Raw genomic sequence first — 27,691 nt, 5'->3', positions numbered from 1 at the left:
TCCACCGGGGAAGCAAGTCATCTGACTGGGGCCGAGGAGGTGAGTGGAAGGTCGGGCGGCAGCAGCGGAGCGGGGCTGCTACAGGACGAGCGACCGCCACAGCCTCGGTGTCCAGCTCCGGGCCGCATCCCACCCGTTACCGCCGGCTGCCAGCGAGTCCGCACAGGGGCCATGAGCTTTCTATTGTAAGTGCAGGAACTTCTCTCTCTGTCCGCGCACATCCACCGCATCCACAGGCGCCGGGTTCCAATGCGATGCACCGAGCTGAGAGGCATTGGCGTGTGTCCCGGGGAAAGGCTGGGATCTATCTGAGTGAGATTGGCAGGTTGGAATGCTTCCGACCGGGATGTGTCCCAAGGGAATGTGTCAGATTTTGATGCATCAAGTTGGAAATGTACCAAGTCTGGAATGAGTCGGTGTCCAAAAGCGTCAGATTGAAATACTGCACATTGCAGTGTATCAGTTCTCAGTGTTTCGGGCCGGAATGTATCCACTGAACATGTGTCCGGTCGGACTGAGATGTGTCAGATTGGGATACGTGGGATTACAATGTATCAGAATTGAATGTATCTGATTGATCAGAATGTATCCAATTGGATTGGAAAATCTCAGTATGGAATGTGTCAGATTAAACTGTATCCTATTGGAATGCATTGGATTTAAATGTATCTGATCGATTGGAATGTATCCTATTGGAATGAATTGGATTGGAATGTGTCAGGATGAAGTTTGTCCGATCGGAGTGGGTTTGGAATGGGTTGGATTAGATTGGATTGCAGTGTGTCGGCTTGGAATGTGTGGCATTATCTGACATCTTTTGATACAGTCACAGATGTAGCAGATGGATTCTATTTCAAAACAGTCCTCATCGTAATGTTCACGTTATGTCTGATGTTGGAATGTGCTGTGGATTTCAAATGCAGGCAATACCTGGAATGTGGGGAAATGACGAGATGTAGTCATGTGGACCACGGAACTCAGGATGGTCTGAGAGACCCACCTAGTTCACTGATGCCCTTCAGGAGAGGGAATCTGGTCTGTGTTCGAGACCAGACTCACCCCATGGGGGTGGCTCATAAATACCCTCTGACATGGGCAAACGAGTCAACCGGTTGTAGACAGCTCACCACCTTCTTGTGGGACACTGGGGGCTGGACAACAAATGCTGACCTCCTCACTGATCCCCTGGTTCACGAAAACAAATAAATAAAGAACATTCAAGTCTTACTCTGTTTCTGTCAGCGAGGTGCAGTGTGAGGTTCATAGCATGAGAATGCCTGTACAACTCTCTGGGCACATCTGGTTGTGGGAGAGGGCTGTATTCCCTGGTTTACAATTCCCAGCTTCTACAGTAGGAAATACAAACTGAAAATTCTGGAAACACTCAGCAGGTTAGGTAGCATCAGTGGAAAGAGAAGGTTGAAATCTCTCTGTTCAGCAAGAGACTGGAAACAATGATTTCATTCCCTGCCTGTTCATGTGTCTGTCTAACAGCCTCTTAAACATTGCTGTTGTACCTGCTTCCACCCCCTCCCCTGGCAGCCCGTCCCAGGCACCCACCGCTTGCTGTGTAAAAAATCATTTGTCCCATAAATCTCCTTTAAACTTTCCCCCTCTCACCTTGAAGCTAAGCCCCCTATTCCACCCTGGGAAAAAGCTATGGAATAAGATTCACTCTCATGGAATTTGTGTGGAAAAAAGTAAAGATATTGACACAAAATTTATTTTTTCCAATTCACATTTCTTGACTAAAATGGACTTTTTTGTTGTTCTAATTGTGTTTTATCTTGTAAAAATTATGTTTCTGTTTTTCCTGTGAATGCTGCTTATCTGATGCTCTGTGCCTGTGATGCTGCTGCAAGTAAGTTTTTCATTGCACCTGTGCACACATGGACTTGTGCAGACGACAATAAACCTGACTTTGACTTCTGACACATGCACAAAATGCACAGCTTAATGTTACAAAAAAGTCACAAAACAGACCACTTTCCAAGAACACGAGGTCACCTGTATTAATCCCTCAATCTCTGTTGCTAAAAATATTCCTGCAGTGTCCAGGGAAAGAGTTTGAACCTCAAGTTCTGACTTGATTCATGGGTGACTGTAGGTGGACATGTACCTGCCATGTGGACATATCTCTGGGTCTCAACGATCAAACCCCAAAGGATCTGCTGGGTCAAGCCTCAGTCCTTGCCTTTCTGGGTGTGGAGCACAACCTGCTCTGAATTTCCTCTGGTAGAAGTCCTCAGATTTGGTAGGTTGTTTTATTATTGTCACACATACTGAGGTACAGTGAAAAACTTTGTTTTGCATGCCATCCATACAGATCATTTCATTACAACAGTGCATTGAGGTAGCACAAGGGAAAACAATAACAGAATGCAGAATAAAGTGTTACAGTTACAGAGAAAGTGCAGTGCAGGCAGACAATAAGGTGCAAGGCCATAACGAGGTAGATTGTGAGGTCAGGAGTTCATCTTATCGTAGTGGGGACTGTTCAATAGTCTTATAACAGCGGGATAGAAGCTGTCCTTGAGGCTGGTGGTACGTCCTTTCAGGCTTTTGTATCTTCTGCCCGATGGAAGGGGGGAGAAGAGAGAATGTCCGGGTGGGTGGGGTCTTTGATGATGATGAGAAAGAAAAGCACGAGACTGCAGATGCTGGAGTGTGGAGCAACACACAAAGTGCTGGAGGAACCGAGTGGGTCGGGCAGCGTCTGTGGAGGGAAATGGACAGTCAACGTTTCGGGCCGAGATCCTTCATCTGGACGGATGTTGGCTGCTTTCCCAGGGCAGCGGGAAACATAGACAGAGGGGAGGCTGGATTTTGTGTTGGTGGACATATTTTGGCACTTCCTCCTCTGCCTCTTTATCTCTAGATGCAGAGATCCACACCCTGTCAGGGCTGGAGCGGTTCTGGGGATGGAGGTGTTCTGGGCTGTACGGTGAGCAGGTGGCTGGAACAATCAGTGCGAATGACTTAGATCAGCAACGTTAGGGCTGCAACTGTGCTGTGAGAAATTGGTGTTACTTTCACCCTGAATGCTTTGCTTTGAACAACGATGCTCCCTCGCTAATGCCCCTGGTCCCCAGTGGTGGGACCATTAGACTGGGGATTGGAGGCTCTGCAAAAGGCTCCAGAGATAGAAAGGCCATGAGATTTAGGCTGTCAGTTGACTTCAGTGTCTGTGATTCTTGTTTTTCAGCGGAAACCGTTCATCCAGAACGTTCAAACCAAAGAAGAACATTCCAGAAGGGTCTCACCAGTATAAGTTACTGAAACATGCTGAAGCCACGCTCGGCAGTGGCAACCTGCGCCTGGCAGTTATGTTACCGGACGGCGAAGATCTGAATGAATGGGTCGCTGTCAACAGTGAGTGACACCCCCCCCCCCACACCCAGGCTCAGTGAAGGGTGGCAGCGGGCAGGGGTGGGTGGGAAGGGGAAGAGTCCTCTGGCTGGCAATGGGTGCAGTGCTGGAGGCCGCAGCAGGCTAGTGTAAGATCCCACGGCAACTTGGGTGGGTGCACCCTCGGGTCCAGCAGGAGATGGGAGGGAGAAGGGGATGGGTGCTGCGTTCGGGGCTCAGCTCAGTGTGGCTTCTGCACAGTGTCCTGTGGAATAATTATCTCTCAAACGACAGCTCGAGAAGAACAATCAGGATTACCTTGCTGTGTGCAGATTGGTGGCTGCAATTCCTACGTTGCAATTGAGTCTACACATTGGGTGGAAGCACTGAAGGACACCCTCAGGTCATGAAAGCTGCTGCAGAAATTGAACCCCACCTCTCTCTCCTTCTCTTCTCCTCCTCCTTCCCTTCCCACCTTCCTCCCATCCACGTTCAGAAGCTGGCACCGTGGGCACCGTTCCCTTCCTCGCCTTGCAAGCTTTTAAAAATGACCTTTAACATTTCTGCTCTGCCTCAGTGTCTTCCGAAGGTCCCTCCCACCCAACAAATTCCTTCTGAAACGCGGGCAAACTCAGTCACCAACTGGGACACAGCAAGATCCCAAAAGTAGTGATCAGAAAAGTGGCCAGTTGATTGCTGTCTCTTGATGGTCTTGCTTGAGGGAAAGATGTTGGCCAGGGCATCCATGGACAACAAGAGCTTGGTAAAGGGGCAAGGACAGAGTTTTCAGTGAGAACTCACCCATGGCGGCCAAAGCAGATTACACGATATCTTTCAGACGGGAAACTGGATAAACACTTGGTGAAGGCTCATTTACAGGATTCTGGGCAGGGGACAGGGGAGTGGGACTAGTTGGAGAGCTAGCACAGGTGCAAGGGCTGAGTGGTCTCCACTCTGCAATTTGGCTTCGATTATTGAATATTGAGGAAGTAAGGCAGCATCCGTGGAGAAAGAAGCAGACGTAATGTCTCAGGTCAAAGTCCCTTCATCAGAACCTGTTTACAGCATGTGGAAGCCCGTTCTACTGACGGTTACTAACAGGTAATCTTTGTGCTTTATCCAACCAATGAAAACCCAGCTGTGGATTTCTTCAATCAGATCAACATGCTGTACGGGACAATAACAGACTTCTGCGTCGAGGAGAGCTGCCCTGTTATGTCGGCTGGTCCCAAGTACGTTACCAGTTCAAAGCTCCAATACTGTAACCGTGTACTCTTCCAACCCATCACTACTTCTGACGTTTAATTAACCAGCAGATAATTCATCACTGGAGCCTGGGTGGGGTTTAGACATTACTGACTCTTGTGTGCTGTGATAACTTTAGTTTCAGAAGTTTGGCCAAACTTGCTTTGTTTTGAGGGAAAGGAATTGGAATTGGTTCACTATTGTCACGTGTATCAAGGTACAGTGAAAACTTAGTTTTGCATGCCATCCAGACAGATCATCGAGGTAGTACAAGGGAAAACAATAACAGAGTGCAGAATAAAGTGTTGCAGTTACAGAGAAAGTGTAGTGCCGGCAGGCAATAAGGTGCAAGGTCACAACAAGGTAGATTGTGAGGTCAAGAGTTCACCTTTAATGTATGAAAGGTCCATTCAATATTCTTATAACAGTAGAATAGAAGCTGTCCTATGGCCTGGTGGTATGTGCTTTCAGGCTTTTGTACCTTCTGCCCGATGGGAGGGGGGAGAACGGAGAATGGGACATTGCAGACATGACTCTCTCACCTCGACTTCCAGAAGGGCAGTGGACAATTGGGGGCCAATATTCAGTGATCGGACAACGTGGGTCTCTGGCTGGGAAAGCGTGAGCAGGTATGTCATTTGCCCGTCATTGGAGAGGTGGGAGTGGTGAGGTGAGCAGTAGAGCGGGCTTGTGGTCACTGAGCTCTGGGGGGTTGGGTGGTAGCGTGTGTGTGTGTGTGTGGGCAGAGGCAGGGGGCTTTGAATGAACCGTGTTGTAGAGAGTAGAGCGAGAGTCCAGAATCAGATTCAGGGTTATCATCACTGGTATTGGTTTATTATTGTCACTTGTACCGAGGTACAGTGAAAAACATGTCTTGCATACCGATCATACAGGTCAATTCATTACACAGTGCAGTTACATTGAATTAGTACAGAGTGCATTGATGTAGTACAGGTAAAAACAGTAACAGTGCAGAGTAAAGTGTCACAGCTACAGAGAAAGTGCAGTGCAATAAGGTGCGAGGTCACAACAAGGTAGATCGTGAGGTCAGAGTCCATCTCATCGTATAAGGGAACTGTTCAGTAGTCTAGAGACATCGGCAGGACCTCTGGGTTGTTGCAGATGACTAGCCTTCCTCTCTCTGGGTTCTTACTGTTTGCGCTAAATGATAGAGAGGGTAGACCACTGTCTTTGTCACTGTCCTTGAGCCTGGTGGTACAACTGACTCAGATGCCGTGAAATGTGTAGTTTTGCGGCAGCAGTACGGTGCAAAGACATGAAATTACTATAAATTACAAAAATAAATAAATAGTGGGGGGAGAAAAGAACAATTCTTCTTGAGTGTTGTGGTAGCTGAGCCGGATGGTGGTGAAGTCACCAGCCACTGACTCTTCACCTTCCCCCAGCTGTGCATCAGCTTTCATTGGCTGAGGTTTCACCCCTTTCCCCATTGCCTGGCTAGGGACAGACTGATGTCGATCACTCCTCACCCCTCCTCCCCACCCTGACCATACCCCAGCGACCCCACCAAAAACTGGGGCGCGATCCTGCTGTGACACCATCCCTTCTCTCTGATCTCCTGGACTCTCTAAACCCACCCCGCGACCGCCTCCCTCCCCCTCCTCAAATCCCTGGCCTATCCCTCCACTCCTACAGGGTTGTTAAGAAGGCGTATGGAGTGTTGGCCTTCATTAGTCGGGGTATTGAGTTCAAGAGCCATGAGGTGATGTTGCAGCTCTATGGAACTCTGGTCAGACCACACTTGGAGTATTGTGTTCAGTTCTGGTCGCCTCATTATAGGAAGGATGTGGAAGCTTTAGAAAGGGTGCAGAGGAGATTTACCACGATGTTGCCTGGATTGGAGAGTATGTCTTATGAGGATAGGTTGAGTGAGCTCGGGCTTTTCTCTTTGGAGAGAAGGAGGATGAGAGGAGACTTGATAGAGGTGTACAAGATGATAAGAGGCACAGATCGAGTGGACTTTTTCCCAGGGTGACAATGGCTAACACGAGGGGGCATAATTTTAAGGTGATTGGAGGAAGGTATAAGGGGGATGTCAGGGGTACATTTTTTACACAGAGAGTGGTGGGTGCTTGGAATGCACTGCCGGCAGAGGTTGTGGGGGCAGATACATGAGGGACATTTAAGAGACTCTTAGACACATGAATGATAGAGAAATGGGAGGCCATGTGGGAGGGAAGGGTTAGATAGATCTTAGAGCAGGATAAAATGTCAGCACAGCACCCCTCCTCTGACAAATCGACACCCCCTCCTCTGACTGGACAACACCCCTCCTCTGACTGTATAACACCCCCTCCTCCACGTACCATCGGTCTGGATCTCTGTCTCTGACATGGGATCCGGACACACTGACCCCTGACCAACCTCTGCTGCTGACTCTGTGAGATTGTCCGTCAGCTTCTCCAAATGACTCAACAGACTTTGGGATGTGAAAGCCCAAACTCGACCCAGTTCCCTACCACGTGCAATGAAGACAATCTGCTGAGAGGGAAACCTCAGCTCCTCCAGCACAGACTGTGGCACTGACCTCCTGACACAACACCGCCCGGCTGTTGGATAAAAGGTTTCATTTGCCTGGATGATCTGAGGGCTCCTGAACTGCACGCAGATTTAATTGGTTGAAAAATGATCTCACAACACACCAAGCAACCAGCAATGAGATGTACAGGGAGCCTCTGTAGTGAGTCAGAGCACAGGGACTGTGGACGGGGAGATGAGGGGGTGTGTGGGCCAATGGGGGTCGGGGAGAGTGACTGTACATAGAACATAGAACACTACAGCACAGTACAGGCCCTTCAGCCCACAATGTTGTGCCGACGTTTTATCCTGCTCTAAGATCTATCTAACCCTTCCCTCCCACATAGCCCCCTATTTTTCTATCATCCATGTGTCTGTCTAAGTCTCTTAATTGTCCCTAATGTATCTGCCCCCACAACCTCTGCCGGCAGTGCGTTCCATGCACCCACCACTCTCTGTGTAAAAAACTTACCCCTGACATCCCCCTTATACCTTCCTCCAATCACCTTAAAATTATGTCCCCCTGTGTTAGCCATTGTCACCCTGGGAAAAAGTCTCTGACTGTCCACTCGATCTATGCCTCTTATCATCTTGTACACCTCTATCAAGTCACCTCTCATCCTCCTCCTCTCCAAAGAGAAAAGCCTTGTTGACAGCTGATCCACCCCAGTTTTACCACACCAGGGACACCCCACACCCTCCCTGCAGCTCAATGAGCTCCTTCTGTCTCCGTCTCCATCAAGACACCAGAGACGGCAGATGCTGAAATCTGGAGCAACACACAAAGTGCTGGAGGAACTCAGCAGGTCAGGCAGCATCTGTGGAGGGAAACGGGCAGTCAACGTTTCGGGTCGAGACCCTTCAAGGGTCTCCAACCTGAACCGTTGCCTCTGTTTCTCTTCCTGCAGACACCGCCTGACCTGCTGAGTGTTTCCTGTAATTTCTGTTTTCGTGTTAGAAAAGCAGAAGTGTATATTCTGTCTCTCAGCTGACTGCAGGCAGCTGTCAGCACATCTGTGCAGACCGTTGGCGGGGAGCACCCAGAGCACGAGTGTCCTGAGGGGGTCCAAGGTTACTGTCAACTCCCCCAGTGCATGGACCTCATCCGACCACAGGGTCCCGGGTCTCGGTGGCCTCTCCATGCGACTGTGCTGTCAGAGCCCAGGAAATGCACGCACATTCTGTGCAAAGCCAAACCTTCAAGTGTCGAGGGCTGTCCGCAGTCCTGAGACGGGGTTCCGACCTGAAACCTCGATAGTTCCTCTGCCCTTGACACAATGGGTTCCTCCAGCAACACACACAAAACGCTGGGGGAACTCGGCGGGTCAGGCAGCATCTACGGAGGGAGATGGACAGTCGAGGTTTCGGGCCGAGACCCTTCATCAGGACCGGAAAGGAAGAGGGGAGAGGCAGGAATAAAAGGGTGGGGTGAGGGGTGAGGGGGAGGAGCACAGGCTGGCAGGTGACAGGTGAGTCCAGGTGAGGGTGGGGGGGAAGGTAGATGGATGGGGGGGGGGGGAAGTGGGAATAATGTGATAAAGCTGCGATATGTGGAAGAGTTAAAGATGGAATCCGATAGGAGAGGACAGTAGACCATGGAGTAAAGAGAAGGAGGTGGGCCAGTCGGGGAGCGGATAGAGAAGGGGCTGCGGGGGATGAGAGAACAAAGGGAGGGGGAAGGGGGGGAGAAACAGAGGGGAGGGGTTGCCGGACGTTAGAGAAATGGAAGCTGAGGCTGTCGGGTTGGAGACTCCCAAGGCGGAATGTGAGGTGTTGCTCCTCCAACCTGGGTCTGGCCTCAACGTGGCAGTAGAGGAGGCCGTGGACAGACATGTCAGTGTGGGAGTGGGATGTGGAATTGAAGTGGCTGTTCCTCCAGCAGGTAGTTTGTTGCTTCACCGAACTGTACCCCGATTCACGGAAGGTGGGGCGAGGAGCTGAGCTTCATTCTGTCACTTTGGGCCAGAATTATCTGTCTCAATCGTCATGACCAAGGGAGCTTGCGGCCAGCTCAGTGCTGGGTCCTAAGGTCCACCTCGCCCTCCAGTGACCCGATGTTGTGGTCTTGTGCAGACGGAAGGATTTGCGGCCAGGGTCTGTTCCTCGCCGGAAACAGCAGTCCTGATACAGGGACTCGACCTGAAACGTCCACTATCCCTCACCCTCCACAGACGCTGCCTGACCTGCTGAGTTCCTCCAGCAGTTTGACTCTTGCTCCAGATCCCAGCCTCTGCAGTTAGAGTCACAGAGTCAAACAGCACGGAAACAGGCCCTTTGGCCCAACTGGTCCATGCCAACCAAGATGCCCATCGAAGCTAGTCCCATTTGCCCGTGTTTGGCCCATTTCCCTCTGAACATTTCCTATCCATGGACCTGTCCAAGTGCCTTTTAAGTGTTGTTAATGTGCCTGCCTCACCCACTTCCTCTGACAGCTTGTTCCATATACTGACCTCTCTGCACATAACTTCCATGTGCAGTCTCCTGTGTCTCTCAGGAAACAGATACCTCAGTCTACTCTGTTACTGCCCGTGGGATCTTGCTGTGCAGTGCACAAGCTGTTACGTTTGCCATCAATGCAACAGTGGCCACACATCAACAGTACTCTGCTGGCTGTAAAACACTGCTGTGGATGTGAAAGGTGCTATAGAAATGCAAGTCTATTTTTTTTGTTTACCTTTCCCAGTTCGGATGTTTGAGCCAGGAACATCCAAAGAGAATGGGACGGACCGGGGTAGGTGTTTCCTGAGGCCTGTTGAGGGAGAACTGTTGGGTCGGGACTCCTGATCTTCCTTGTAGCACTGCCTGGGAGCCTCATTATCCACAGGCAGGACCCTCTACATCATGTTTCACATTCCTAGAATGATAGAGCACAGAGAGGCCATTCAGCTCATCACCCCTGTACTGGCTCTTTGAAGGCGCTCTGCAATTCGTCTCCCCTACCCAACCCCCAACCCTGCCACAGACTTCCAAGTCCTCCTCGAGTGGATGAATCCTCGACCTCAGCACCTACAGCTGTGGGCAGCAGACACACTCACTGCAACATCACACACGGCAAAGCCACCACATGCGGCAGTTTGTGCCACATTTACTGGTGATGTGACGGATCAGAGGTCTTGCGAATACTGCTGGTGGATAGTTGGAATATTCATAGACCGCAGAACAGTACAGCACAGTAACAGGCCCTTCAGCCCACGATGTCTGTGCCGACAATGATGCCAATTTAAACCGCACATCTGGCTGCACGAGGTCCACATCCCTCCCTGGTCATGTGCCTGTCTAAATGCCTCTTAAACACCACTATCATATCTGCCTCCACCACCTCCCCTGACAGCCTATTCCAGGCACCCACCACTCTCTGTGTTAAAAAAAAACTTGTCCTGAACATTCCCTTTAAACTTTCCTCCTCTCAGCGTAAACCTATGCCCTCTAGTATTTGATATTTTCACCCTAGGAAAAAGAACATCTACCCTATCTATGCCTCTCATAATTTTATAAACCTCTATCAGGTCTCCCCTCAGCCTCTGACACTCCAGAGAAAACAACCCAAGGTTGTCCAGGCTCTCCTTATAGCAAGTACTCTCTAATCCAGGCAACATCCTGGTGAACCTCCTCTGCAGCCTCTCCAAGGCCTCCACATCCTTCCTGTAATGCACACAATACTCCAGATGTGACTTAACCGAAGTTTTATACAGCTGCAAACTTTGTACATTCATCCTCCAAATAACAGAACTGGCATGCAGAGCTGGGAGGAGTAGCCATTTGGAATCTGTTTCATACCCTTTTATCTATTTCATATTGGACTTGAGCAACAGAAGAGTTTTTACAGATACCTTGGTTGCAAGGTGGACAGGGATCAGGAATGTGGTCGATCTCGAACTTTTTATCAGAGTGAGGACTGCAGTTGACCATTGCTTTGGTTTGTGTACTGAGGTTGCAACCTTGTTGATGTACCAGTGAGTGCAAACAACTTATTAATTAAATTTTAACCCTGTATTTTAGCTCTGATCATTCCTCCGTTCAGGCACAGAGTCCTGTAGCACAGAAAAAGGCCCTTCAGCCCATCGAATCCATGCTGACCGTTGAGCATCCATTGACACTAATCCTACACTAATCCAATGTTATTCTTCCCGTCATCTGCCCCCCCAGATTCTACCCCTCACCTACACACCAGGAGCAACTTACAGCAGCCAATTAACCTACCAATCTGCACGTCCTTGGGATGTGGGAGGAGACCGGAGCACCCAGGGGAAACCCACACAGTTACAGGGGGAGAACATGCAAACTCCACACAGACAACACTGGAGGTCAGGATTGAACCCAGGTCTCTGGAGCTGTGAGGCAGTGGCTCTACCAGCTGCATCACTCCACTGTTCTTGATGTGAGCAAGGGGATATTTTTGTGTGGCTTTCGGCTGTGGTCAGTTGTTAATGTTCTCAGATCTGAAGGTTGAAGGTGAAAACCCACTCCAGACACTTGAGCACAATAATCTGGCGATGGTTCTCAATCCCGTTGTTCTTGTAGTTTAGCTGAAGAGATAAAGACCAGAATGTGGTTCACCGCCAAGTAGCAGCACCACTGGGAAATCCAGTCAAGGGTGTTAGCAGGTGAAGAGGTGCCCCAAAACAAAGTGGGTTAGTGACCCATGAGGGTCCACACCCATTGGATCAGCTCTCAAAGAGCTCCAGAAATAAAACCAGAAAATGCCAGAAACACTCAGCAGGTCAGGCAGCATCTGTGGAGAGAGAACCAGAGTTAACGTTTCAGGTCAATCTTTATTCACCTAATGAAAAGTCATCACCCTGAAGCGTTTCCTTTGTTCCTCTCTATGAGAGATCTATCTCCGGTTTTGTTTCTTTGTGGCTTTCAAGCAGTTTATTACAACTGAGCATTGCCATGGCAGTGGGTTTGCCGTGGGTTTGAAGATGTGTAGGGAAGGATGGCAGATTTCCACCCTACAGGGCATTGGTGAACAACCATCGACTATGGCCCTAGGCTTAGAGTCATAGAATCGTCCAACACAGAATAGGCCCTTTGGCCCAACTGGTCCATGCCGACCAAGACGCCTGTCCAAGCTAGTCCCATTTTCCAGCTCCCACTTTTTAATTCCAGAACTTGAATTCAGATTTATCACCATCTGCCGTGGTGGGATTTGAAACCTAGCTCCCCAGGACTAATCTATTTAATCCAGTGATAATCCCACTGCGCCATCACCTCCACACAACGTGGCGAGGGAAACAGTTAACATTTCAGGGCTGTTCTGGAGACCCCCGGACCGGAATCATTACCTGGTTTCTCTCTCCACAGATACTGCCTGACCTGCCGAGTGTGTCCAACATTTGCTGTTTGTATTTCAGATCTCCAGCATCTGCGGTGGTTTATTTTTGTAGGCACTCCTGATGTTGTACAGACCTGCAGCTGATCAATAATTGCATGAGAAACAAAGTAATTGGCTGTCCTCCTGAGGGTGCACTTAGGTACTTATCCATCTGGAACGTAGATATTTTACTAATATGACCTGTTTGTACGGGAATACATCTCTTCTGATATTGATGTGCATTTGGCCATTGAGGTGAGCAGGGGATGTTATTGCTTGTTTTTGTCTGTGGTTCAGTTGGTAATGTTCTCCAGCTCTGAAGGTTGAGAAACAAACCCCACTCTTGGCACTTGAACACAATAATCTGGAGAGAAACCTGCCCTTCACTCTCGGATATGGCTTCACTTCAACATCCCAGAGTTACACAGCAGGGAAACAGGTCATTTGGCCCAACACATCCACATGGACCAGTGGGATCCCATCTCCCAGCACGTTGCCACCTGTACCTGGGGGATTTAAGTGCTTGTCTGGAGACTTCTTAGACACTGTCGGTGACTCTGCCTCCACCACTCTCTCAGGCAGTGCGTTCTAGGTACTCACCGCTCTCTGGATGAAGAAGCTCCCCTCTAAATCTCTTATCACTTTACCTTAAATCTCTGTCCTCTAGGTTTATCGACCTCGGACTTGTTTCCTGCAGTCAACCCTATCTTACACCCCTCATAATTTTATGTACCTCAATCATGCCCCTCTTTAACCCCCTCCACTCCAGGGAGAACAGACCCAGCCTCTCCAGTCTCTCCTCATAACTAAACACTCCGTCCCAGGCAGCAATCCCCTCTGCATCCTCTCCAGCACGATCACATCCTCCCCATAGTGCGATGACCAGAACTGCACACAGTGCTCCAGCTGAGGGCTGACCAGTGCTTTACAAAGTTGAAGCATAATCTCCCTGCTCTTGTATTCAATGCCCTGACTAGTGAAGGCCAGGATCCCATATGCCTTCTTAACCACATTATCTACCTGTGCTGCCACCCTCAAGGATCTTTGGACTTGTACGCCAAGGTCCATCTGTTCCTCAATACTCCCCAAGACCCCACCATTCAAGGTGTATGTCCCAGCCTCATTACTACTTCCAAAATGCATCACCTCATCTATCTGGATTAAACTCCATCTGCCACTTCTCAGCCCATTTCTCCAACAAATCGATAGCACCCTGTGGCCTAAGAACTGCCCTCCACACTGTCAACAACTCCGCCGATCTTGGTGTCATCTATTGCTGTGTTCCTGCCATTTTCATTTGGCGATCACATTTTGCTGTATAGAAAGCTGACCTGTACTATCCCACAACACTCTCCATGGGGGCAACACCAGACAATGTTCAACCCTCAGGACATGTCGACCAGATTGGCTTCATTCCTCTGGAAGTAAGAAGGCTGAGGGAGACCTGTTGGGGGCTTTAACCATGTGGAAAGTTCGGACAGCCCAATGCAGAGATGTTCCTACTTGCAGGTGAGATAAGACCCTGGGGACCATTCATGTTAGACCCAAAAAGGAATCGAGAAGAAACTTCTTTCTCCAGACCGCAGGGGGAGTGGAATCCTCTCCCTCACCGAGTAAACAAGGTCAACAGCAAGGATGAAGGAGAAGTTGGGTGAACACACAGAGTTACGCTAATTGACAAAGGCCCAAGTGGGGCTTAAACTTGAAATGGACTCTTGCTGTGCTTTCCATTCCTTTTGTAATTGTAGTTCTTCCTGTCTACCCTGGCCAACCTACAGATATGAGTACCACTGGGCTGACGGGACCAACGTTAAGAAGCCGATTAAATGTTCAGCACCGAAGTACATTGACTACCTGATGACCTGGGTTCAAGAACAACTGGATGATGAGACGCTCTTCCCGTCCAAAATAGGTAAATGTTTGACCAGAAAAACATTGGTACGATGAAATAGAGTCTTAGGAAACAGGCCCTTCAGCCCAACCAGTCCATGCTGACCAAGATGCTCATCTAAGCTAGTCCCATTTGGATGTGTTTGGCCCATATCCCTCTAAACCTTTCCTATCCATGAACCTGTCCAAGTGCCTTTTAAATGTTATTTTACCCACTTTAACCACTTCCTCTGAAAGTTTGTACCATACATGCACCACCCTCTGTGTGAAAATCTTGCCCCTCAGGACCCTTTTAAATCTTTCCCCTCTCACCTTAAACCTGTGCCCTCTGTAATTCCCGTTCCCTGGGTAAAAGACTGTGTGCATTTACCCTATCTGCGCCCCTCATGATTTTATCCACCTCTGTAATTTTTTTTCAAGACTTCAATGGGGATAAAATTAAAATGTGGTGGTGAATTTTACCAGATTCATGTTGAAAGGTCAAATGATGTTTGGTGTTGATTTTATTCTTGTGCTGGCCAGTTTATTTTAGTAATGATATAAGAGCCAGTGAGCCACTCTGGCCCTCTAAGTGACCCTGTTAGTAGCATCCCAGCTGACCGTGTGCCTCGCCCACCTTCCTTGCCCATGATTCTGATTGCTTGTTTTCCTGAGATCGGGATGTCAGAGGCAAGGCTGGCATTTCTTGCACATCCCTTGGACTGAGTGGTTTGTTGGGCCATTTCAGAGGGTGTTTAAGAGTCAATGACATGGTTTGGGTCTGGAGTCACATACAGGCCAGATTGGGCAAGGCCAGCAGATTTCCTCTGCTGGAGAACATCCGTGGACCGGATGGGTTTTATGCTCATCCTGTAGTTTATGTGGATGTCTGTTTTAATGCAAATCCCAGATTACTAACTGAGTTTAAACCACATTTGAACTCGGGTCTCTGGATTGTTAGTCCGAGCCTCTGGATTTCTAGTCTGGAAACCTAATTAGCAAGGTGAGCTTTTCCAATAATCCATGAACCTCTTTCTTGGATGTATTCAGTGCCTGAGTGACTACAGCACCCTGGGTGAGGGAATTCAAAGGATTTGTATTCTCTTCAAAAAGAAACTCCTCACAGAACCCTCAGTGACATCACCTCTCCTAACCTCCAAAGAGCACAGGCCAATTACACTCAATTTCACTTCATAGGCCAGCCTCCCATCCCAGGAAACTGGTGTTCCAGGGATCCAGTGATTCAGGGATCCAGTGTTCCAAGAATTCAAGAATCCAGTGTTCTGGGGATTCATGAATCCAGTGTTTCAGGAATCCAGAGATCAGTGTTCCAAGAATTTTGTTCCAAGAATCTAGGAATCTGATATTCCAGGGACACTGCATTTCAGGGATCCAGTCTTCCAGGGATCCAAAATTCCACAATGATAACATTGCAAAAAACGTTTGCAGACATAAATGTTCATCTCATAGATGGAATTATTGAAGATTTGGGAACCTGACACTTGCCAACTGCGGGGATGCCTGGTTCTCTTCTCCTGCCTTCAGCAGCTTGCATTGGGGATATCCCTCTTCATCCATATTCGACCAATTCCTTTGAAGTGCACAGTTCTGTTTCTCTCTCAGAGAATGTGTCCAGCAGACATCTCCAGAGACCTAAACGATCCTGCAAGGGTGGTGAGGTGAAGCAGCAATCAGCCTCTCCTTGGTGCTGGTGATCAGAGTCTAGCAGCAGGAGAGATCGTTCAGGCCATTGCCCTCATGCTGTCTCTCTCAAAGGAGCTTGCCAATCTTTGTCATCTATTGTCTTCTCCCTCCCCCTTCCAAAGATGGCTGGAGGGTGTTTTGGGGCGTAGATGAAGTTCCCAGGATGATGATTGAGGAATGAATGGGGTTCCTTGGTGTACCAGGGGGTTATGCTGTTCCCTGCTGGTCAGTGCTTGCTCAGCATGGGTCATCTGGCCTTCAGACAGAAGGTTGCGGCTTTGAACCCCACTCTGGAGACCTGAGCATAACATCTGAGGGAGAGCTGTGCTCCTGCTGAGAGAGCTAAACTGAGGCACCTTCTGGCTGTGAATGATCTCAAGGTAACACTTCAATAAAAAGGAGAACCGTCAGAGCATGATCTTGCAGTTGAAGTGAGAGAGTCCCTCTCTCTCTCCCTTCTCTCTCTCCTCTCTCTCTCTCTCCTCTCTCTCCCCCCCCCTCCCCTCTCTCCCCCCCCCCCCTCTCTCCCCCTCTCTCTCCCCCCTCTCTCTCCCTCCCCCACCCCCCTCTCTCTCTCCCCCCTCTCTCCCCCGCTCTCCCCACCCTCTCTCCCCACCCTCTCTCCCCCTTCTCCCCCTCCCCCCTGTCCCCCCTCTCTCTCCCTCTCTCTCTCCCCCCCTCTCTCCCTCTCTCTCCCCCCTCTCTCTCTCCCCCCACTCTCTGCCCCTCCCTCTCTCCCGCCACTCTCTCTTCCCCTCTCTCTCTCCCCCCACTCTCTCTCTCTCCCCCCTCTCTCTCCCTCTCTCTCTCCCCCACTCTCTTCCCTCTCTCCCCCCACTCTCTCTCCCCCTCTCTCTCCCCCCCTCTCTCCCCTCCTCTCCTCCTCTCTCTCTCTCCCCTGTCTCTCTCTCCCCTCTCTCTCTCCCCTCTCTCTCCCCCCCTCTCTCTCCCCCCCCTCTCCACCTCTCTCTCTCTGCCCCTGTCTCTCTCTCCCCCCCCTCTCTCTCTCCCCCACTCTCTCCCTCCCCCCCTCTCTCTCTTTTTTCCCTTTTCCTTGGAGCAGACTCAATGGGCCAAATGGCCTACTTCTGCTCCCTTGTCTTGTGATCTTGTGATCTCTCTTTCTCTCTCTCTCTCCCTTTCATTATACCTCTCACTATCTCTCTGACTCACTCTCTCTCTCTGTCACCATTCCTTAATTCTCTCTCCCTCCCTGACTCTCTCCCTCTCTCTCTCCAGGTGTTCCTTTTCCCAGGAATTTCATGTCGGTGGCAAAGGCCATCCTGAAACGCCTGTTCAGAGTCTACGCGCACATTTACCATCAGCACTTTGATTCCGTCATCCAGCTGCAGGAGGAAGCGCACCTGAACACTTCCTTCAAACACTTCATCTTCTTTGTTCAGGTAGGTCGTCCCGGTCCTGGTGTTCACCACACCGGTCGCTCCCCCGTGGTTACTGAGTCCCCTCACCGCGGCGTCCGCTCTGACTCAGCTGAGGATTCGGAATCAGGACCCCCGCACCACGCCACGCCCCCACACCCCATACCCACACCCGTCGCCTCCACCCCTCCCCCACACCCCACACCCCTCACCCCTCACCTCCATCCCACCCCCACACCCCTCACCTCCACCCCTCCCCCACACCCACACCCCTCACCCCTCACCTCCATCCCTCCCCCACACCCCTCACCTCCACCCTCCCCCACACCCCACACCCACACCCCTCACCCCTCACCTCCATCCCTCCCCCACACCCCTCACCTCCACCCCTCCCCCACACCCCACACCCCACACCCCTCACCCCTCACCTCCATCCCTCCCCCACACCCCTCACCTCCATCCCTCCCCCACACCCCTCACCTCCATCCCACCCCCACACCAAACACCCCTCACTTACACCTCTCTCCCACACCACATACCCACCCCCACACCCCGCACCCCTCCCCCACACCCCCACATCCCTCACCTACACCCCACCCTCCACCCATACCCCACACCACCCCCACCCCTACCCCACACCTCCCCTGCCCCACCCTACACCATACCTCCCCCAACCCACCCCTCCCCCCACGCCTCCCCCACCCTACATTCCTCACCCCTCACAGCCTCCTGAACTCCTCAGGGTCAGGGGACAAGGTTTGATGTGGGTTAGGATTTAGGATCATAGGAGAAAGAGATGGGTTCTCTCACCCAGCCTGCCGTCACAGTCACAGCCAACCTGTGACCATCCACGTTCCTGACTGATCCCCAAAACCCTCAATTTTCTTTATTCCCAAACATTTCTGGAATTTCTGGGCCACGGAGGGGGACCAGTATTCCCGTTGTGTCTGTGCCGGCTCCTAACACAACTCCCCTGCTCTTTCCCATCAGCCCTGCTAATTATTCTTTCTCAAGAGCATTGGAATATAATCAAGGATTGAGCAACGGCAGCCCTCTGGGAGGAGAATTCGCTCTGGGATCTGAGGAGATTTCTCCTCCCCTCACTAACCCCTCATCCCGAGCCGGTGATCTCTGGTTCCCTGCTCTCCAGCCAGCAGGAACGGTCCCCTTCAAACCCCTTGTCTGAGATCTCCTCTCTTTCTGTAAACCCTCCTGCATCTGAAGCCATGTGCCGTTGGTTTGACTTGCCCGACACGCCTGTATTCCTTCGTGTGTGTGAGACAAAGTGTGATCGTGGTGAGGGAGATGGGTGATCCAGGTCTGGGTGAGTAGGGAAAGCAGAAAGGCATTCCTTCATCCCATCTGATTGGACTGCAACATTGGAAAAGAGATCAGCACTTCGATTCAGTTATACACTACATAAACCCCTGAAGCAGGAAGTTCAGTGAGCCAATTATATTATTGACTGGCTGCAGTCGGTAGAGAGCAGCCACTCTGACCATGGTGAGCGAAGGGGCAGTGAGGTGGCCATGTGTACCGAGGTACAGTGAAAAACTTTGTTTTGCATGCCATCCAGACAGATCATCACAACAGTGCCTTGAGGTAGTACAAGGTAAAGCAGTAACAGAATGCAGAATAAAGTGTTACAGTTACAGAGAAAGCGCAGTGCAGGCAGACAGTAAGGTGCAGGGCCATAACGAGGTAGATTGTGAGGTCAAGAGTCCGTTTTATCTTACTGGGGACCGTTCAATAGTCTTATAACAGCGGGATAGAAGCTGTCCTTGAGCCTGGTGGTACTTATAACAGCCGACAGCAACGTGTCCCGATGAGCTTTTAATGCATTCTGTGCACATTTTGAACAGAAGGGGATGTCATCACCCACCCCGACAGCCTCCAGCGCACCTGAACCCACAGTCACCGTTGCAGACGTAAGATCAGTCTCCCGGGGAGTGAACCCGTGGGCATTAAACGGGAAGGCAGAATTGGTATTGGGTTATCCTTGGCACATAATAGCGAGATACACCGCAAACCATTTGTTTTGCCTGCCATCCGGACAGATGATTCCATAGAAAAGTACATCGAGGTGGTAAAAAGAAAACAGTGCAGAATATCGTTTTGCAGTTACAGAGAAAGTGCAGGTAGACAAATAAAGTGCAAGGGCCACGACAAAGTAGATTGAGAGATCAAAAACTTATCTTTAGTGTATGCAAAGTCCATTCAAGAGTCTTAAAACAGCGGGACAGAAGCTGTCCTTGAGCCTGGTGGTACGTGCTCTCAAGCTTTTGTATCCTCTGCCCAATGGGAGGGGGGGAGAAGAGAGAATGACCATGATAGGAGAAGTTCTTGATAATGTTGGCTGCTTTGCTGAGGCAGCGAGAAGTGTAGACAGAGCCCATGGAGGGGAGGCTGGTGTCCGTGATGTGCTGAGCTGTGTCCACAACTCTCTGCAGTTTCTTGTGGTCTCGGGCAGAGCAGTTGCCGTACCAAGCCGTGATGCATCAATAAAAGTTGGTGAGAGTCATTGGGCACATGCTGAATTTCCTCAACCCTCTGAGGAAGTAGAGATGTTTCGACATGAGAAAAACCAGAACTGTGCCTGATAAATAGAGATCAGCGATGTCCAGCAGTGAGCTCAGGAGAAACCTTGTTAATCAGAGAGTGGAGAGGAAGTGGAGCTCTGCACCACCGGTAGTGGGAACAGCAGAGAGGCATCAAGGGCTATGTGAGAAACACAAGGGAGAGAGGACTGGGAATGGTGGGGGGGAGGTGGTGTGACGCTGGAGATGGTGGGAGGAGACAGGGGGGGAGAAACACCAAATCACAGCAGATGGGCCAAGTGGCCAGTTTGTACATACTCCAGACACACCAAGTGTTGGCACATCCCACACCACACAACCCCTCTCATAGTCCACCCTGACTGTCTCCGACAGATCAATAAACCAGCATCTCTCCCCCCCCGGCAGGAGTTTAATCTCATCGATCGACGGGAGCTGGCCCCGCTGCAGGAACTGATCGAGAAACTAACCACCAAGGATGGATAGAAGCCTGGCGGACGAGGACCCTCTGCCTCTCTCTGTCGGCGGCACCTGGCACACTGCTGGTCGGGGGTTTCCAGAGTGCACCCTGGACAGGCATTGGCAGAGACAGGACATTTATACATGTCGCCAGATTTGATTTAAGCAAGTTTATCGCGCTGTGATGTCACCTAACGCAGGGCACTTCCCTCATTACTTTCTGCGATGTAATCCACTGGATCTGTTGGAAGGTGTATTGCTTTACCCATGTTCTGCATCGGTTACTGATCTGAATGTTTAACTTGCTCCTGTACCCTGGGCCGGAGTCAAGCTGGGGAAGGAAACCGTTGACTGGCTCATGCAACGTTTGAAAGCAAGCTGTCACTGAAAGTTTCCCACAGCAAGCAGTTGCACAGATTAGCCCTGTGGTGATGAAGATGGTTTGTGCTTTGTGCATTACTAATAGGCAGGTTCCAACAGTACCACTTCAATGTCACTGCCACTCATCAGTGATGAGCACTGCTCCTGCCCACCACACATCCCCGTGAAGGATAAGAGGGCAGCCTGCCTCCAACTTTGTAAATAGATGCATCACCCATAAAGCAAGGAAGTCGTTTCAAAGACCTTTGTAGGTTAGACCTCAGCTGGAGCACTAGGTCCATCTCTGAGCCCACACTTTAACACAGAGCCCAGCCCCTGGAGGAAGTGTGGGGGAGATATATCAGTGTGAGAGACTTCAGCTTTGCGGAGAGATCGGGGAAGCCAGGGTGGGTGTTCCCTGACCAGAGGAGGTTAAGGGGAGATTGGGTAAATGGGCTGTGATTTAAGAAGTGTTTCATAGAGTAAGTTAGGAGAGCCTGTGTCCGGTGGGAGTGGAGGTCACCATGTGGAGGGGGAAAGCAAGAGACCCAGAGGGAAGAGGAGAAATTGGTAAATTGGTTCATTATTGTCACATGTACCGCGGTACAGTGATAACTTTGTTTTGCATGCCACCCATACAGATCATTTCATTACAACAGTACATTGAGGTAGCACAAGGGAAAACAATAACAGAATGCAGAATAAAGTGTTAGTGTTACAGAGAAAGTGCAGTGCAGGCAGACAATAAAGTGCAAGGCTGTAACGAGGTAGATTGTGAGGTCAAGAGTCCATCTTATTGTACTAGGGGACCGTTCAATAGTCTTATAACAATGAGATAGAAGCTGTCCTTGAGCCTGGTGGTCCGTGCTTTCAGGCTTTTGTATCTTCTGCCCGATGGGAGGGGGGAGAAGAGAGAATGACCTGGGTGGGTGGGGTCTTTGATCATGCTGGCTGCTTCACCAAGGCAGCGAGAGGTATAGACCGAGTCCATGGAGGGGAGGCTGGTTCCCGTAATGTGCTGGGCTGTGTCCACAACTCTCTGCAGTTTCTTGCAGTCCCGGGCAGAGCAGTTACCATACCAAGCCGTGATGCATCCGGATAGGATGCTTTCTATGGTGCATCGATAAAAGTTGGTGAGGGTCAAAGGGGACATGCAAAACTTCTTTAGTCTCCTGAGGAAGTAGAGGCGCTGGTGAGCTTTCTTGGCCAAGGCGTCTACGTGGTTGGACCAGGACAGGCTATTGCTGATGTTCATTCCTCTGAACTTGAAGCCGTCAACCCTCTCGACCTCAGCACCATTGATGTAGACAGGTGCATGTGCACCGCCCCCTTTCCTGAAGCCAATGACCAGCTCTTTTGTTTTGCTGACATTGAGGGAAAGGTTGTTGTCATGACACCATGTCACTAAGCTCTCTGTCTCCTTTCTGTTGGTGTCTCTGAATGTTTCTATACAGTGAGCTGCTGTATGAAGGACTGCCTGAAAGGGCAGTGGTAGCGGTTTCAACGGGATCTTTCCTCAGGGAGTTGGGTCAGTACCTGAGGTGGGAAGTTTTGCAAGGGCTGTGGGAAAGGACAATGGGAGTGGGATGAGTTGGAGAGCACCCAGAGAGCTGGCACAGGCATGATGGGCCGAATTGCCTCCTTTGCCTTCTGGTTCTGGACACGGTACAGACAATGGAAACCACCAGGGAAGTCTTGGGAATGAGAGCCCCACCAACAATGGACGAGATGGGGAAGGGAAGAATCAGCCATTCCATCATCGTGCCCGTCCCCAAGCCCCTGCCCCGTGTGTTACAGCATGTCGTGCTGACCCAAGGGCTTCCTCAGGGCGGGGAGGGTTCCTGCCTCACCTCTCAATCAGGCAGTGAGACTTAGACCCCATCTCCCTCTTCTAGACCCCCACCCCACTCTGACTCAGAAGCCGCACCCATTTCTGTCCCAAACCTCACTCCTATCTGACCCAGACCCCCACCCATCTCTGTCCCAAACCTCACTCCTATCTGACCCAGACCCCCACCCATCTGACCCAGACCCTCACCCCACTCTGACCCAGACCCCCACCCATCTCTGTCCCAAACCCCCATCTTTGTCTGAACTACACACCCACCTCTCTGACCCTGGCTCCCATTTCCCTCTCCTAGACTCCCACCCCTCTTTGACCCACACCTCATACCCCTCTAGATCTCCCACACCCCACCCCTGTCTGACCCACACACTCTACCCTCTCTGACCCAGTCATCCCATGTCTGTCCCAGGCACTCGCACCTGTCTGACCCAGGCACCCACCTCTCTCTCCCAGCCTCCTACACTTCAGACGTAGGCAATCTCAGCTCTGTAATCCTGCTGTAAACCGAAGCTACGTGTCCACTCCCCAGGGAAGTTTGAGCCTGTCTGGGCCTCTCAACAGTTTCAGTCACCTCGGTGAGGTCTCCCCTCAGTCCCAGAAGCCAGCCTCCAACTGAACTGTCCCTCGTGGTAACACTCTCCAGCCCCACAAGGTCCTGAATGCCCTTTGCACCCTGTCTGTGCCACGTCTCACACCTGTCCCACAGTGTGGAGACCCGACTGCCAGTACCCCAGCTGGGGTCTGACCAGGGTTTTCTACAGTTCCAGCGTGTTCTCCCTCTCTAACAGGTGACTCCCCAGCCAACAAGGGAACGCACACCATTGAAGTGATTATTTACCTGTCCTGTTACCTTCAGGGATCAGTGGTAATGCACTCCCAGCTTTCTGTACCCAACACCCAACCACTTACTGTACGTCCTGGTGCTGCCTTCAGTACAACACCAGGTGCTCCATAGGACAAATCCCACACTGCGGAGAACCGTGTGAGTCATCCCTCTCCTCACCTATTCCCACCTGTGCCATGGTCATCTCGTCCCTGAGGGTCACTGGGGGCAACACACCCTGAAAACTCCCCCCGACCTTGGTTCTGGGGGGAGGTCACATGGACAGAGGATTATTTCTAACCCCTCCGTACGTTCCTCTTCACTTTCCATGTCTGGATGTAAATTTATAATGCACTGTCACCTCCTGCTGCCATGCCAACTCGGAGATCTCAGCCCTCCGACAGTGCTCCACTCCCCAGATGTTCATGGCTCTGCTATTTGCAGCTGTGCCTTCAGCTCCTGGGGCCCTGAGCTGTGGAGCTCCCTCCCTAGATTGTCCACCCTTTTCTCTCAGACATCCCTTAAAACCTTCCTCTCATCCTAATGTCGGATTGTGTCTGGGAACACTGTGGTGACGCGCCTGGGGATGTCCTCTGTTCAAGGACAAATCTCTGGAAAATGCTGTTGCTGTCTAGTTGATGATCCTGGTTATTGGCCCATGAAGTGTGCAGTACAGGATACACAATGAACACCCTCAGCACTGCTCTTTTCCTGGTTCCCTGGTTGATGCCTCCTTTCTTTGCTGGTTATTCAGAACATGACCCCGATATCTTAACACACTTCCTCAGACCACACAATCTTCTTCTTACCACCAGGTCCCATACTCAAGGTCACATTTATTGTTATATGTACATGTGTGTACAGGTGCAATGATAAAACTTACCTGCAGCAGCATCACAGGCACATAGTATCAGATAAGCAGCATTCTCAAGAAAAATAAACATAAATTATACACAAATTTTTCAAGAAAACACAGAGAAAAAAAAGTCCATTTCAGTGCAAGGTGGCCAAAGTGTTGCTAAACTAGTGATTAGGGTTGTGCCGGTTGGTTCAAGAACCGAATGGTTGAAGGGAAGTAGCTGTTCCTGAACCTGGTGGTGTGGGACTTCAGGCTTCTGTACCTCCTGCCCGATGGTAGCTGTGAGAAGATGGCATGGCCGGGATGGTGAAGATCTTTAGTGATGAATGTGGCCTTCTTGAGGGAGGGATGAGCCCATGATGAGGTGATATGAGACCTGGGTGTTGAATTTTCACCCCAGCCACAGCAGCTGAGGACAAATCAATGCCAAATTTACCCCTCTCATTATTTTCCCTCCCAGTATTTTGCTTTACAAGATTTTCTTCAGGGAAACCTTTTCTGACACCCAATACTGAGACATGGGTGTATTTAAGGCAGAGATTGGTAGATTCTTGATTGGTAAGGGGAGAAGGCAGGAGAATGGGGTTGAGAAAAAAAATTTTTTTTGAGAGAAAATCAGCCATGATTGAATGGTGGAGCAGGCTTGATGAGCTGAATGGCCTAATTCTGCTCCTATATGTTATGGTCTCAGTGTAAGCAAGGCTTTCTGAGGTTTGTAAAGGAGTTAATTCTTGTATCTGAACTGTTGTGTAACTCGGGCACAAGCAGTAGTTCAGCCTCCACAAATATTCACACCATACAGGTGTCAGGCAATGTCCGTCTCTTGACAGAGAATCCAATGCCTAGGCTTGATGTTCAATGGCATTACCATCACTGAGCTCCCCACTAGATACTTAACTACACCCATCACATAAATAATGTCACAGAAACAGGCCCTTCGGCCCAACTCGTCCATGCCGACCAAAGTGCCCACCTAAGTTAGTCCCATTTGCCTGCATTTGACCCATATCCCTCTAAACCTTTCCTATCCATGTACTTATCTCAATGTCCTTTAAATGTTGTTAATGTACCTGCCTCACCCACTTCCTCTGGCAGCTCGTTCCACACACCCACCACCCTCTGCGTGAAGAAGTTGCCTCTCAGGTCCCTTTGAAATCTTTCCCCTCTCACCTTAAACCTCTAGGTTTTGATTCCCCAACCTTGGGAAAAAAGACTGTGTGCATTCACCCGATCTATGCATCCCATGATTTTATACACCTCTATAAGGTCACATACAGTCCAAGGAATAAAGTCCCAGCCTGCCTAACCTCTCCCTATAACTCAGGCCCTCGAGTCCTGGCAGCATCGTCGTAAATCCCAAGGTTACAGGAGCAGGTCAGAGGCTGGGATTTGTACAAGGCACATCAGCACAGTGATGAAACACTACATCTACAAAATGTAATTCACACAGGCTACTCTGATAGAACCTCCCAAACCCGTGAGTGACTTCTCTCACCCAGGACAGGGAGAGCAGCAGGTGCAGGGGATACCACTACCCGCAGGTTCCCCTTCAAGTCACCCACCATCCTGTCTTGGAAATATCTCACCGGCCCTTCCTTGTCACAGTGTCCAAATCCTGGAACTCCCTCCCCAGCAGCAGAGTGGGAGCACTTTCACCAGAAGGACTGTAGCAGTTCAAGAAGGCAGTTCACCCTCACCTTCTCAGGGGCAACTGGTGATGGGCAGTAAATGCTGGCCTTCTCTGTGATGCCCACAGCCCAGAAATAAATAATGATAAACCAAAATGTGTGGCCCTCCCTATATCTGCTAAATGACTATGTAGCTGACAAGTCACCCCTGAGCATATGCACTAACTTCAGAAAAGAAAATTTTCATTTTTGCAGCTTTATAAAACTCTGGTTACGATACATCTTGAGTATCGTATTCAGTCCTGGTCACCCTATTACAGGATGGGTGCGGAGGCTTTGGAGAGGGTGCAGAAGAGGTTTATCAGGATTAGAGGGCATGAGCTAAAAGGAGAGGTTGGACAGACTATTTTCTCTGGAGTGTCAGAGGCTGAGGGGAGACCTGATGGAAGTTTATAAAATTATGACAGGCAGAGATAGGGTAGACAGCTGATATCTTTTTCCCAGGTCGAAAAGTCTAATTCTAGAGAGCATGCATTTAAGGTGAGAGGGGGTAAGTTCAAAGGAGATGTGCAGGGCAAGATTTTTTTTCACACATAGAGTGGTGGGTGCCTGGAATTCATTGCCGTGGTGGGGGTGGAGGCAGATACGATAGGAAAGTGTAAGAGGCTCTTAGATAGGCACAGAATGTGCAGAGGATGAAGGGGTATGGACATGGGGTAGGCAGAAGGGATTAGTTTGGTTAGGCATTTAATAACTAGTTCAGCACAACAATGTGGGCCGAAGGGCCTGTTCCTGTGCTGGACTGTTCTATGTTCTATTCACCATCTCAGATCTGCCAAAAGCACTTTACAGCCAATGATATGCCTACAGAAATGTGGTAATGCATGAAACACAGCTGCCTACTAACACACAGCAAGATCCCACAAATAGTCATGTGATAAGCAACCAAATGACCTGCTGTTAGTGATGTTGGTTGTGGGATACACTGGCCCCAAGATACTGGAGGGCATTTGTCTGTTGTTTAACATACCTGAGAGGGCTAATGAGGCCTCAGTTTAATGTCTGACCCAAACAAAAGTGCCTCTTTGACAATGCAGCACTCCCTTTTGACTTTTGACTTTTTCCTCTCTCTCTCTCCCTCTGTCTGCCTCCATCCATCATTCACCTGTGACAGTCTCTCACCTCCCCTACCTGGTACCGCCTGCCTGTCATCTCACACCCCTCCTCAGTCCACCAACCACCTCGGACTCCTTTCTCGCCGCTCCTCCTCTCCTCTGTATACCAGCTGTCTCCCGTCTCCACTCTCAGTCCTGATGCAGGATTTTGACTCGAAACATCGACAATTCTTCCCCCCACAGATGCTGCTCGACCAGCCGAGTTCCTCCAGCAGATTGTTTGTTATTCCTTCAGCACTGCAGAGTCAGACTAGATTTTGGATGTTGGGGCATCATTTGTTAAGCTTTACATGTTTAATTAATCAGCTTCGATTTCCCCACAATTAACAGTTAGCACACCCAACTAAAATGTCGATGTTTAACCTCAAAGTAAGTTCCACTAGGGCGAATAAATCAAGTTTGCTGCTGTAAGGCTTTTAATTTGATGTGGTCAACATTGATTGCTCAGTGAAGTTCCTATCTGCAAGACAGTTGCAAGAAGGTTTATTTTAAGAGAAACTTGCAGTGTTAGATGGTTAAATGAACAATCGGTTAGAAGCCCACAGACTTCTGTCATAGCTTTTCAGTTCCAACAAAACAGGAAAAAATA

General features: G+C 50.1%; 1 protein-coding gene across 1 annotated transcript; it reads left to right on the top strand.

The window, feature by feature from the left end:
* Positions 1 to 27,691, top strand: mob1ba (MOB kinase activator 1Ba). Its single transcript, XM_052045928.1, has 6 exons — positions 1 to 185; positions 3,206 to 3,372; positions 4,487 to 4,580; positions 14,224 to 14,357; positions 17,258 to 17,421; positions 20,361 to 27,691. Exons 1-6 carry the CDS (start codon positions 172 to 174, stop codon positions 20,436 to 20,438), a joined length of 651 nt encoding a protein of 216 aa, XP_051901888.1. The 5' UTR covers positions 1 to 171; the 3' UTR covers positions 20,439 to 27,691.

The sequence above is a fragment of the Pristis pectinata genome, chromosome 2 (genome assembly GCF_009764475.1).
Source record: "Pristis pectinata isolate sPriPec2 chromosome 2, sPriPec2.1.pri, whole genome shotgun sequence".
Classification (NCBI taxonomy): Eukaryota; Metazoa; Chordata; class Chondrichthyes; order Rhinopristiformes; family Pristidae; genus Pristis; species Pristis pectinata.
Note: the sequence above shows the minus strand (reverse complement) of the source record. Positions and strands in the feature narration are given on the sequence as shown.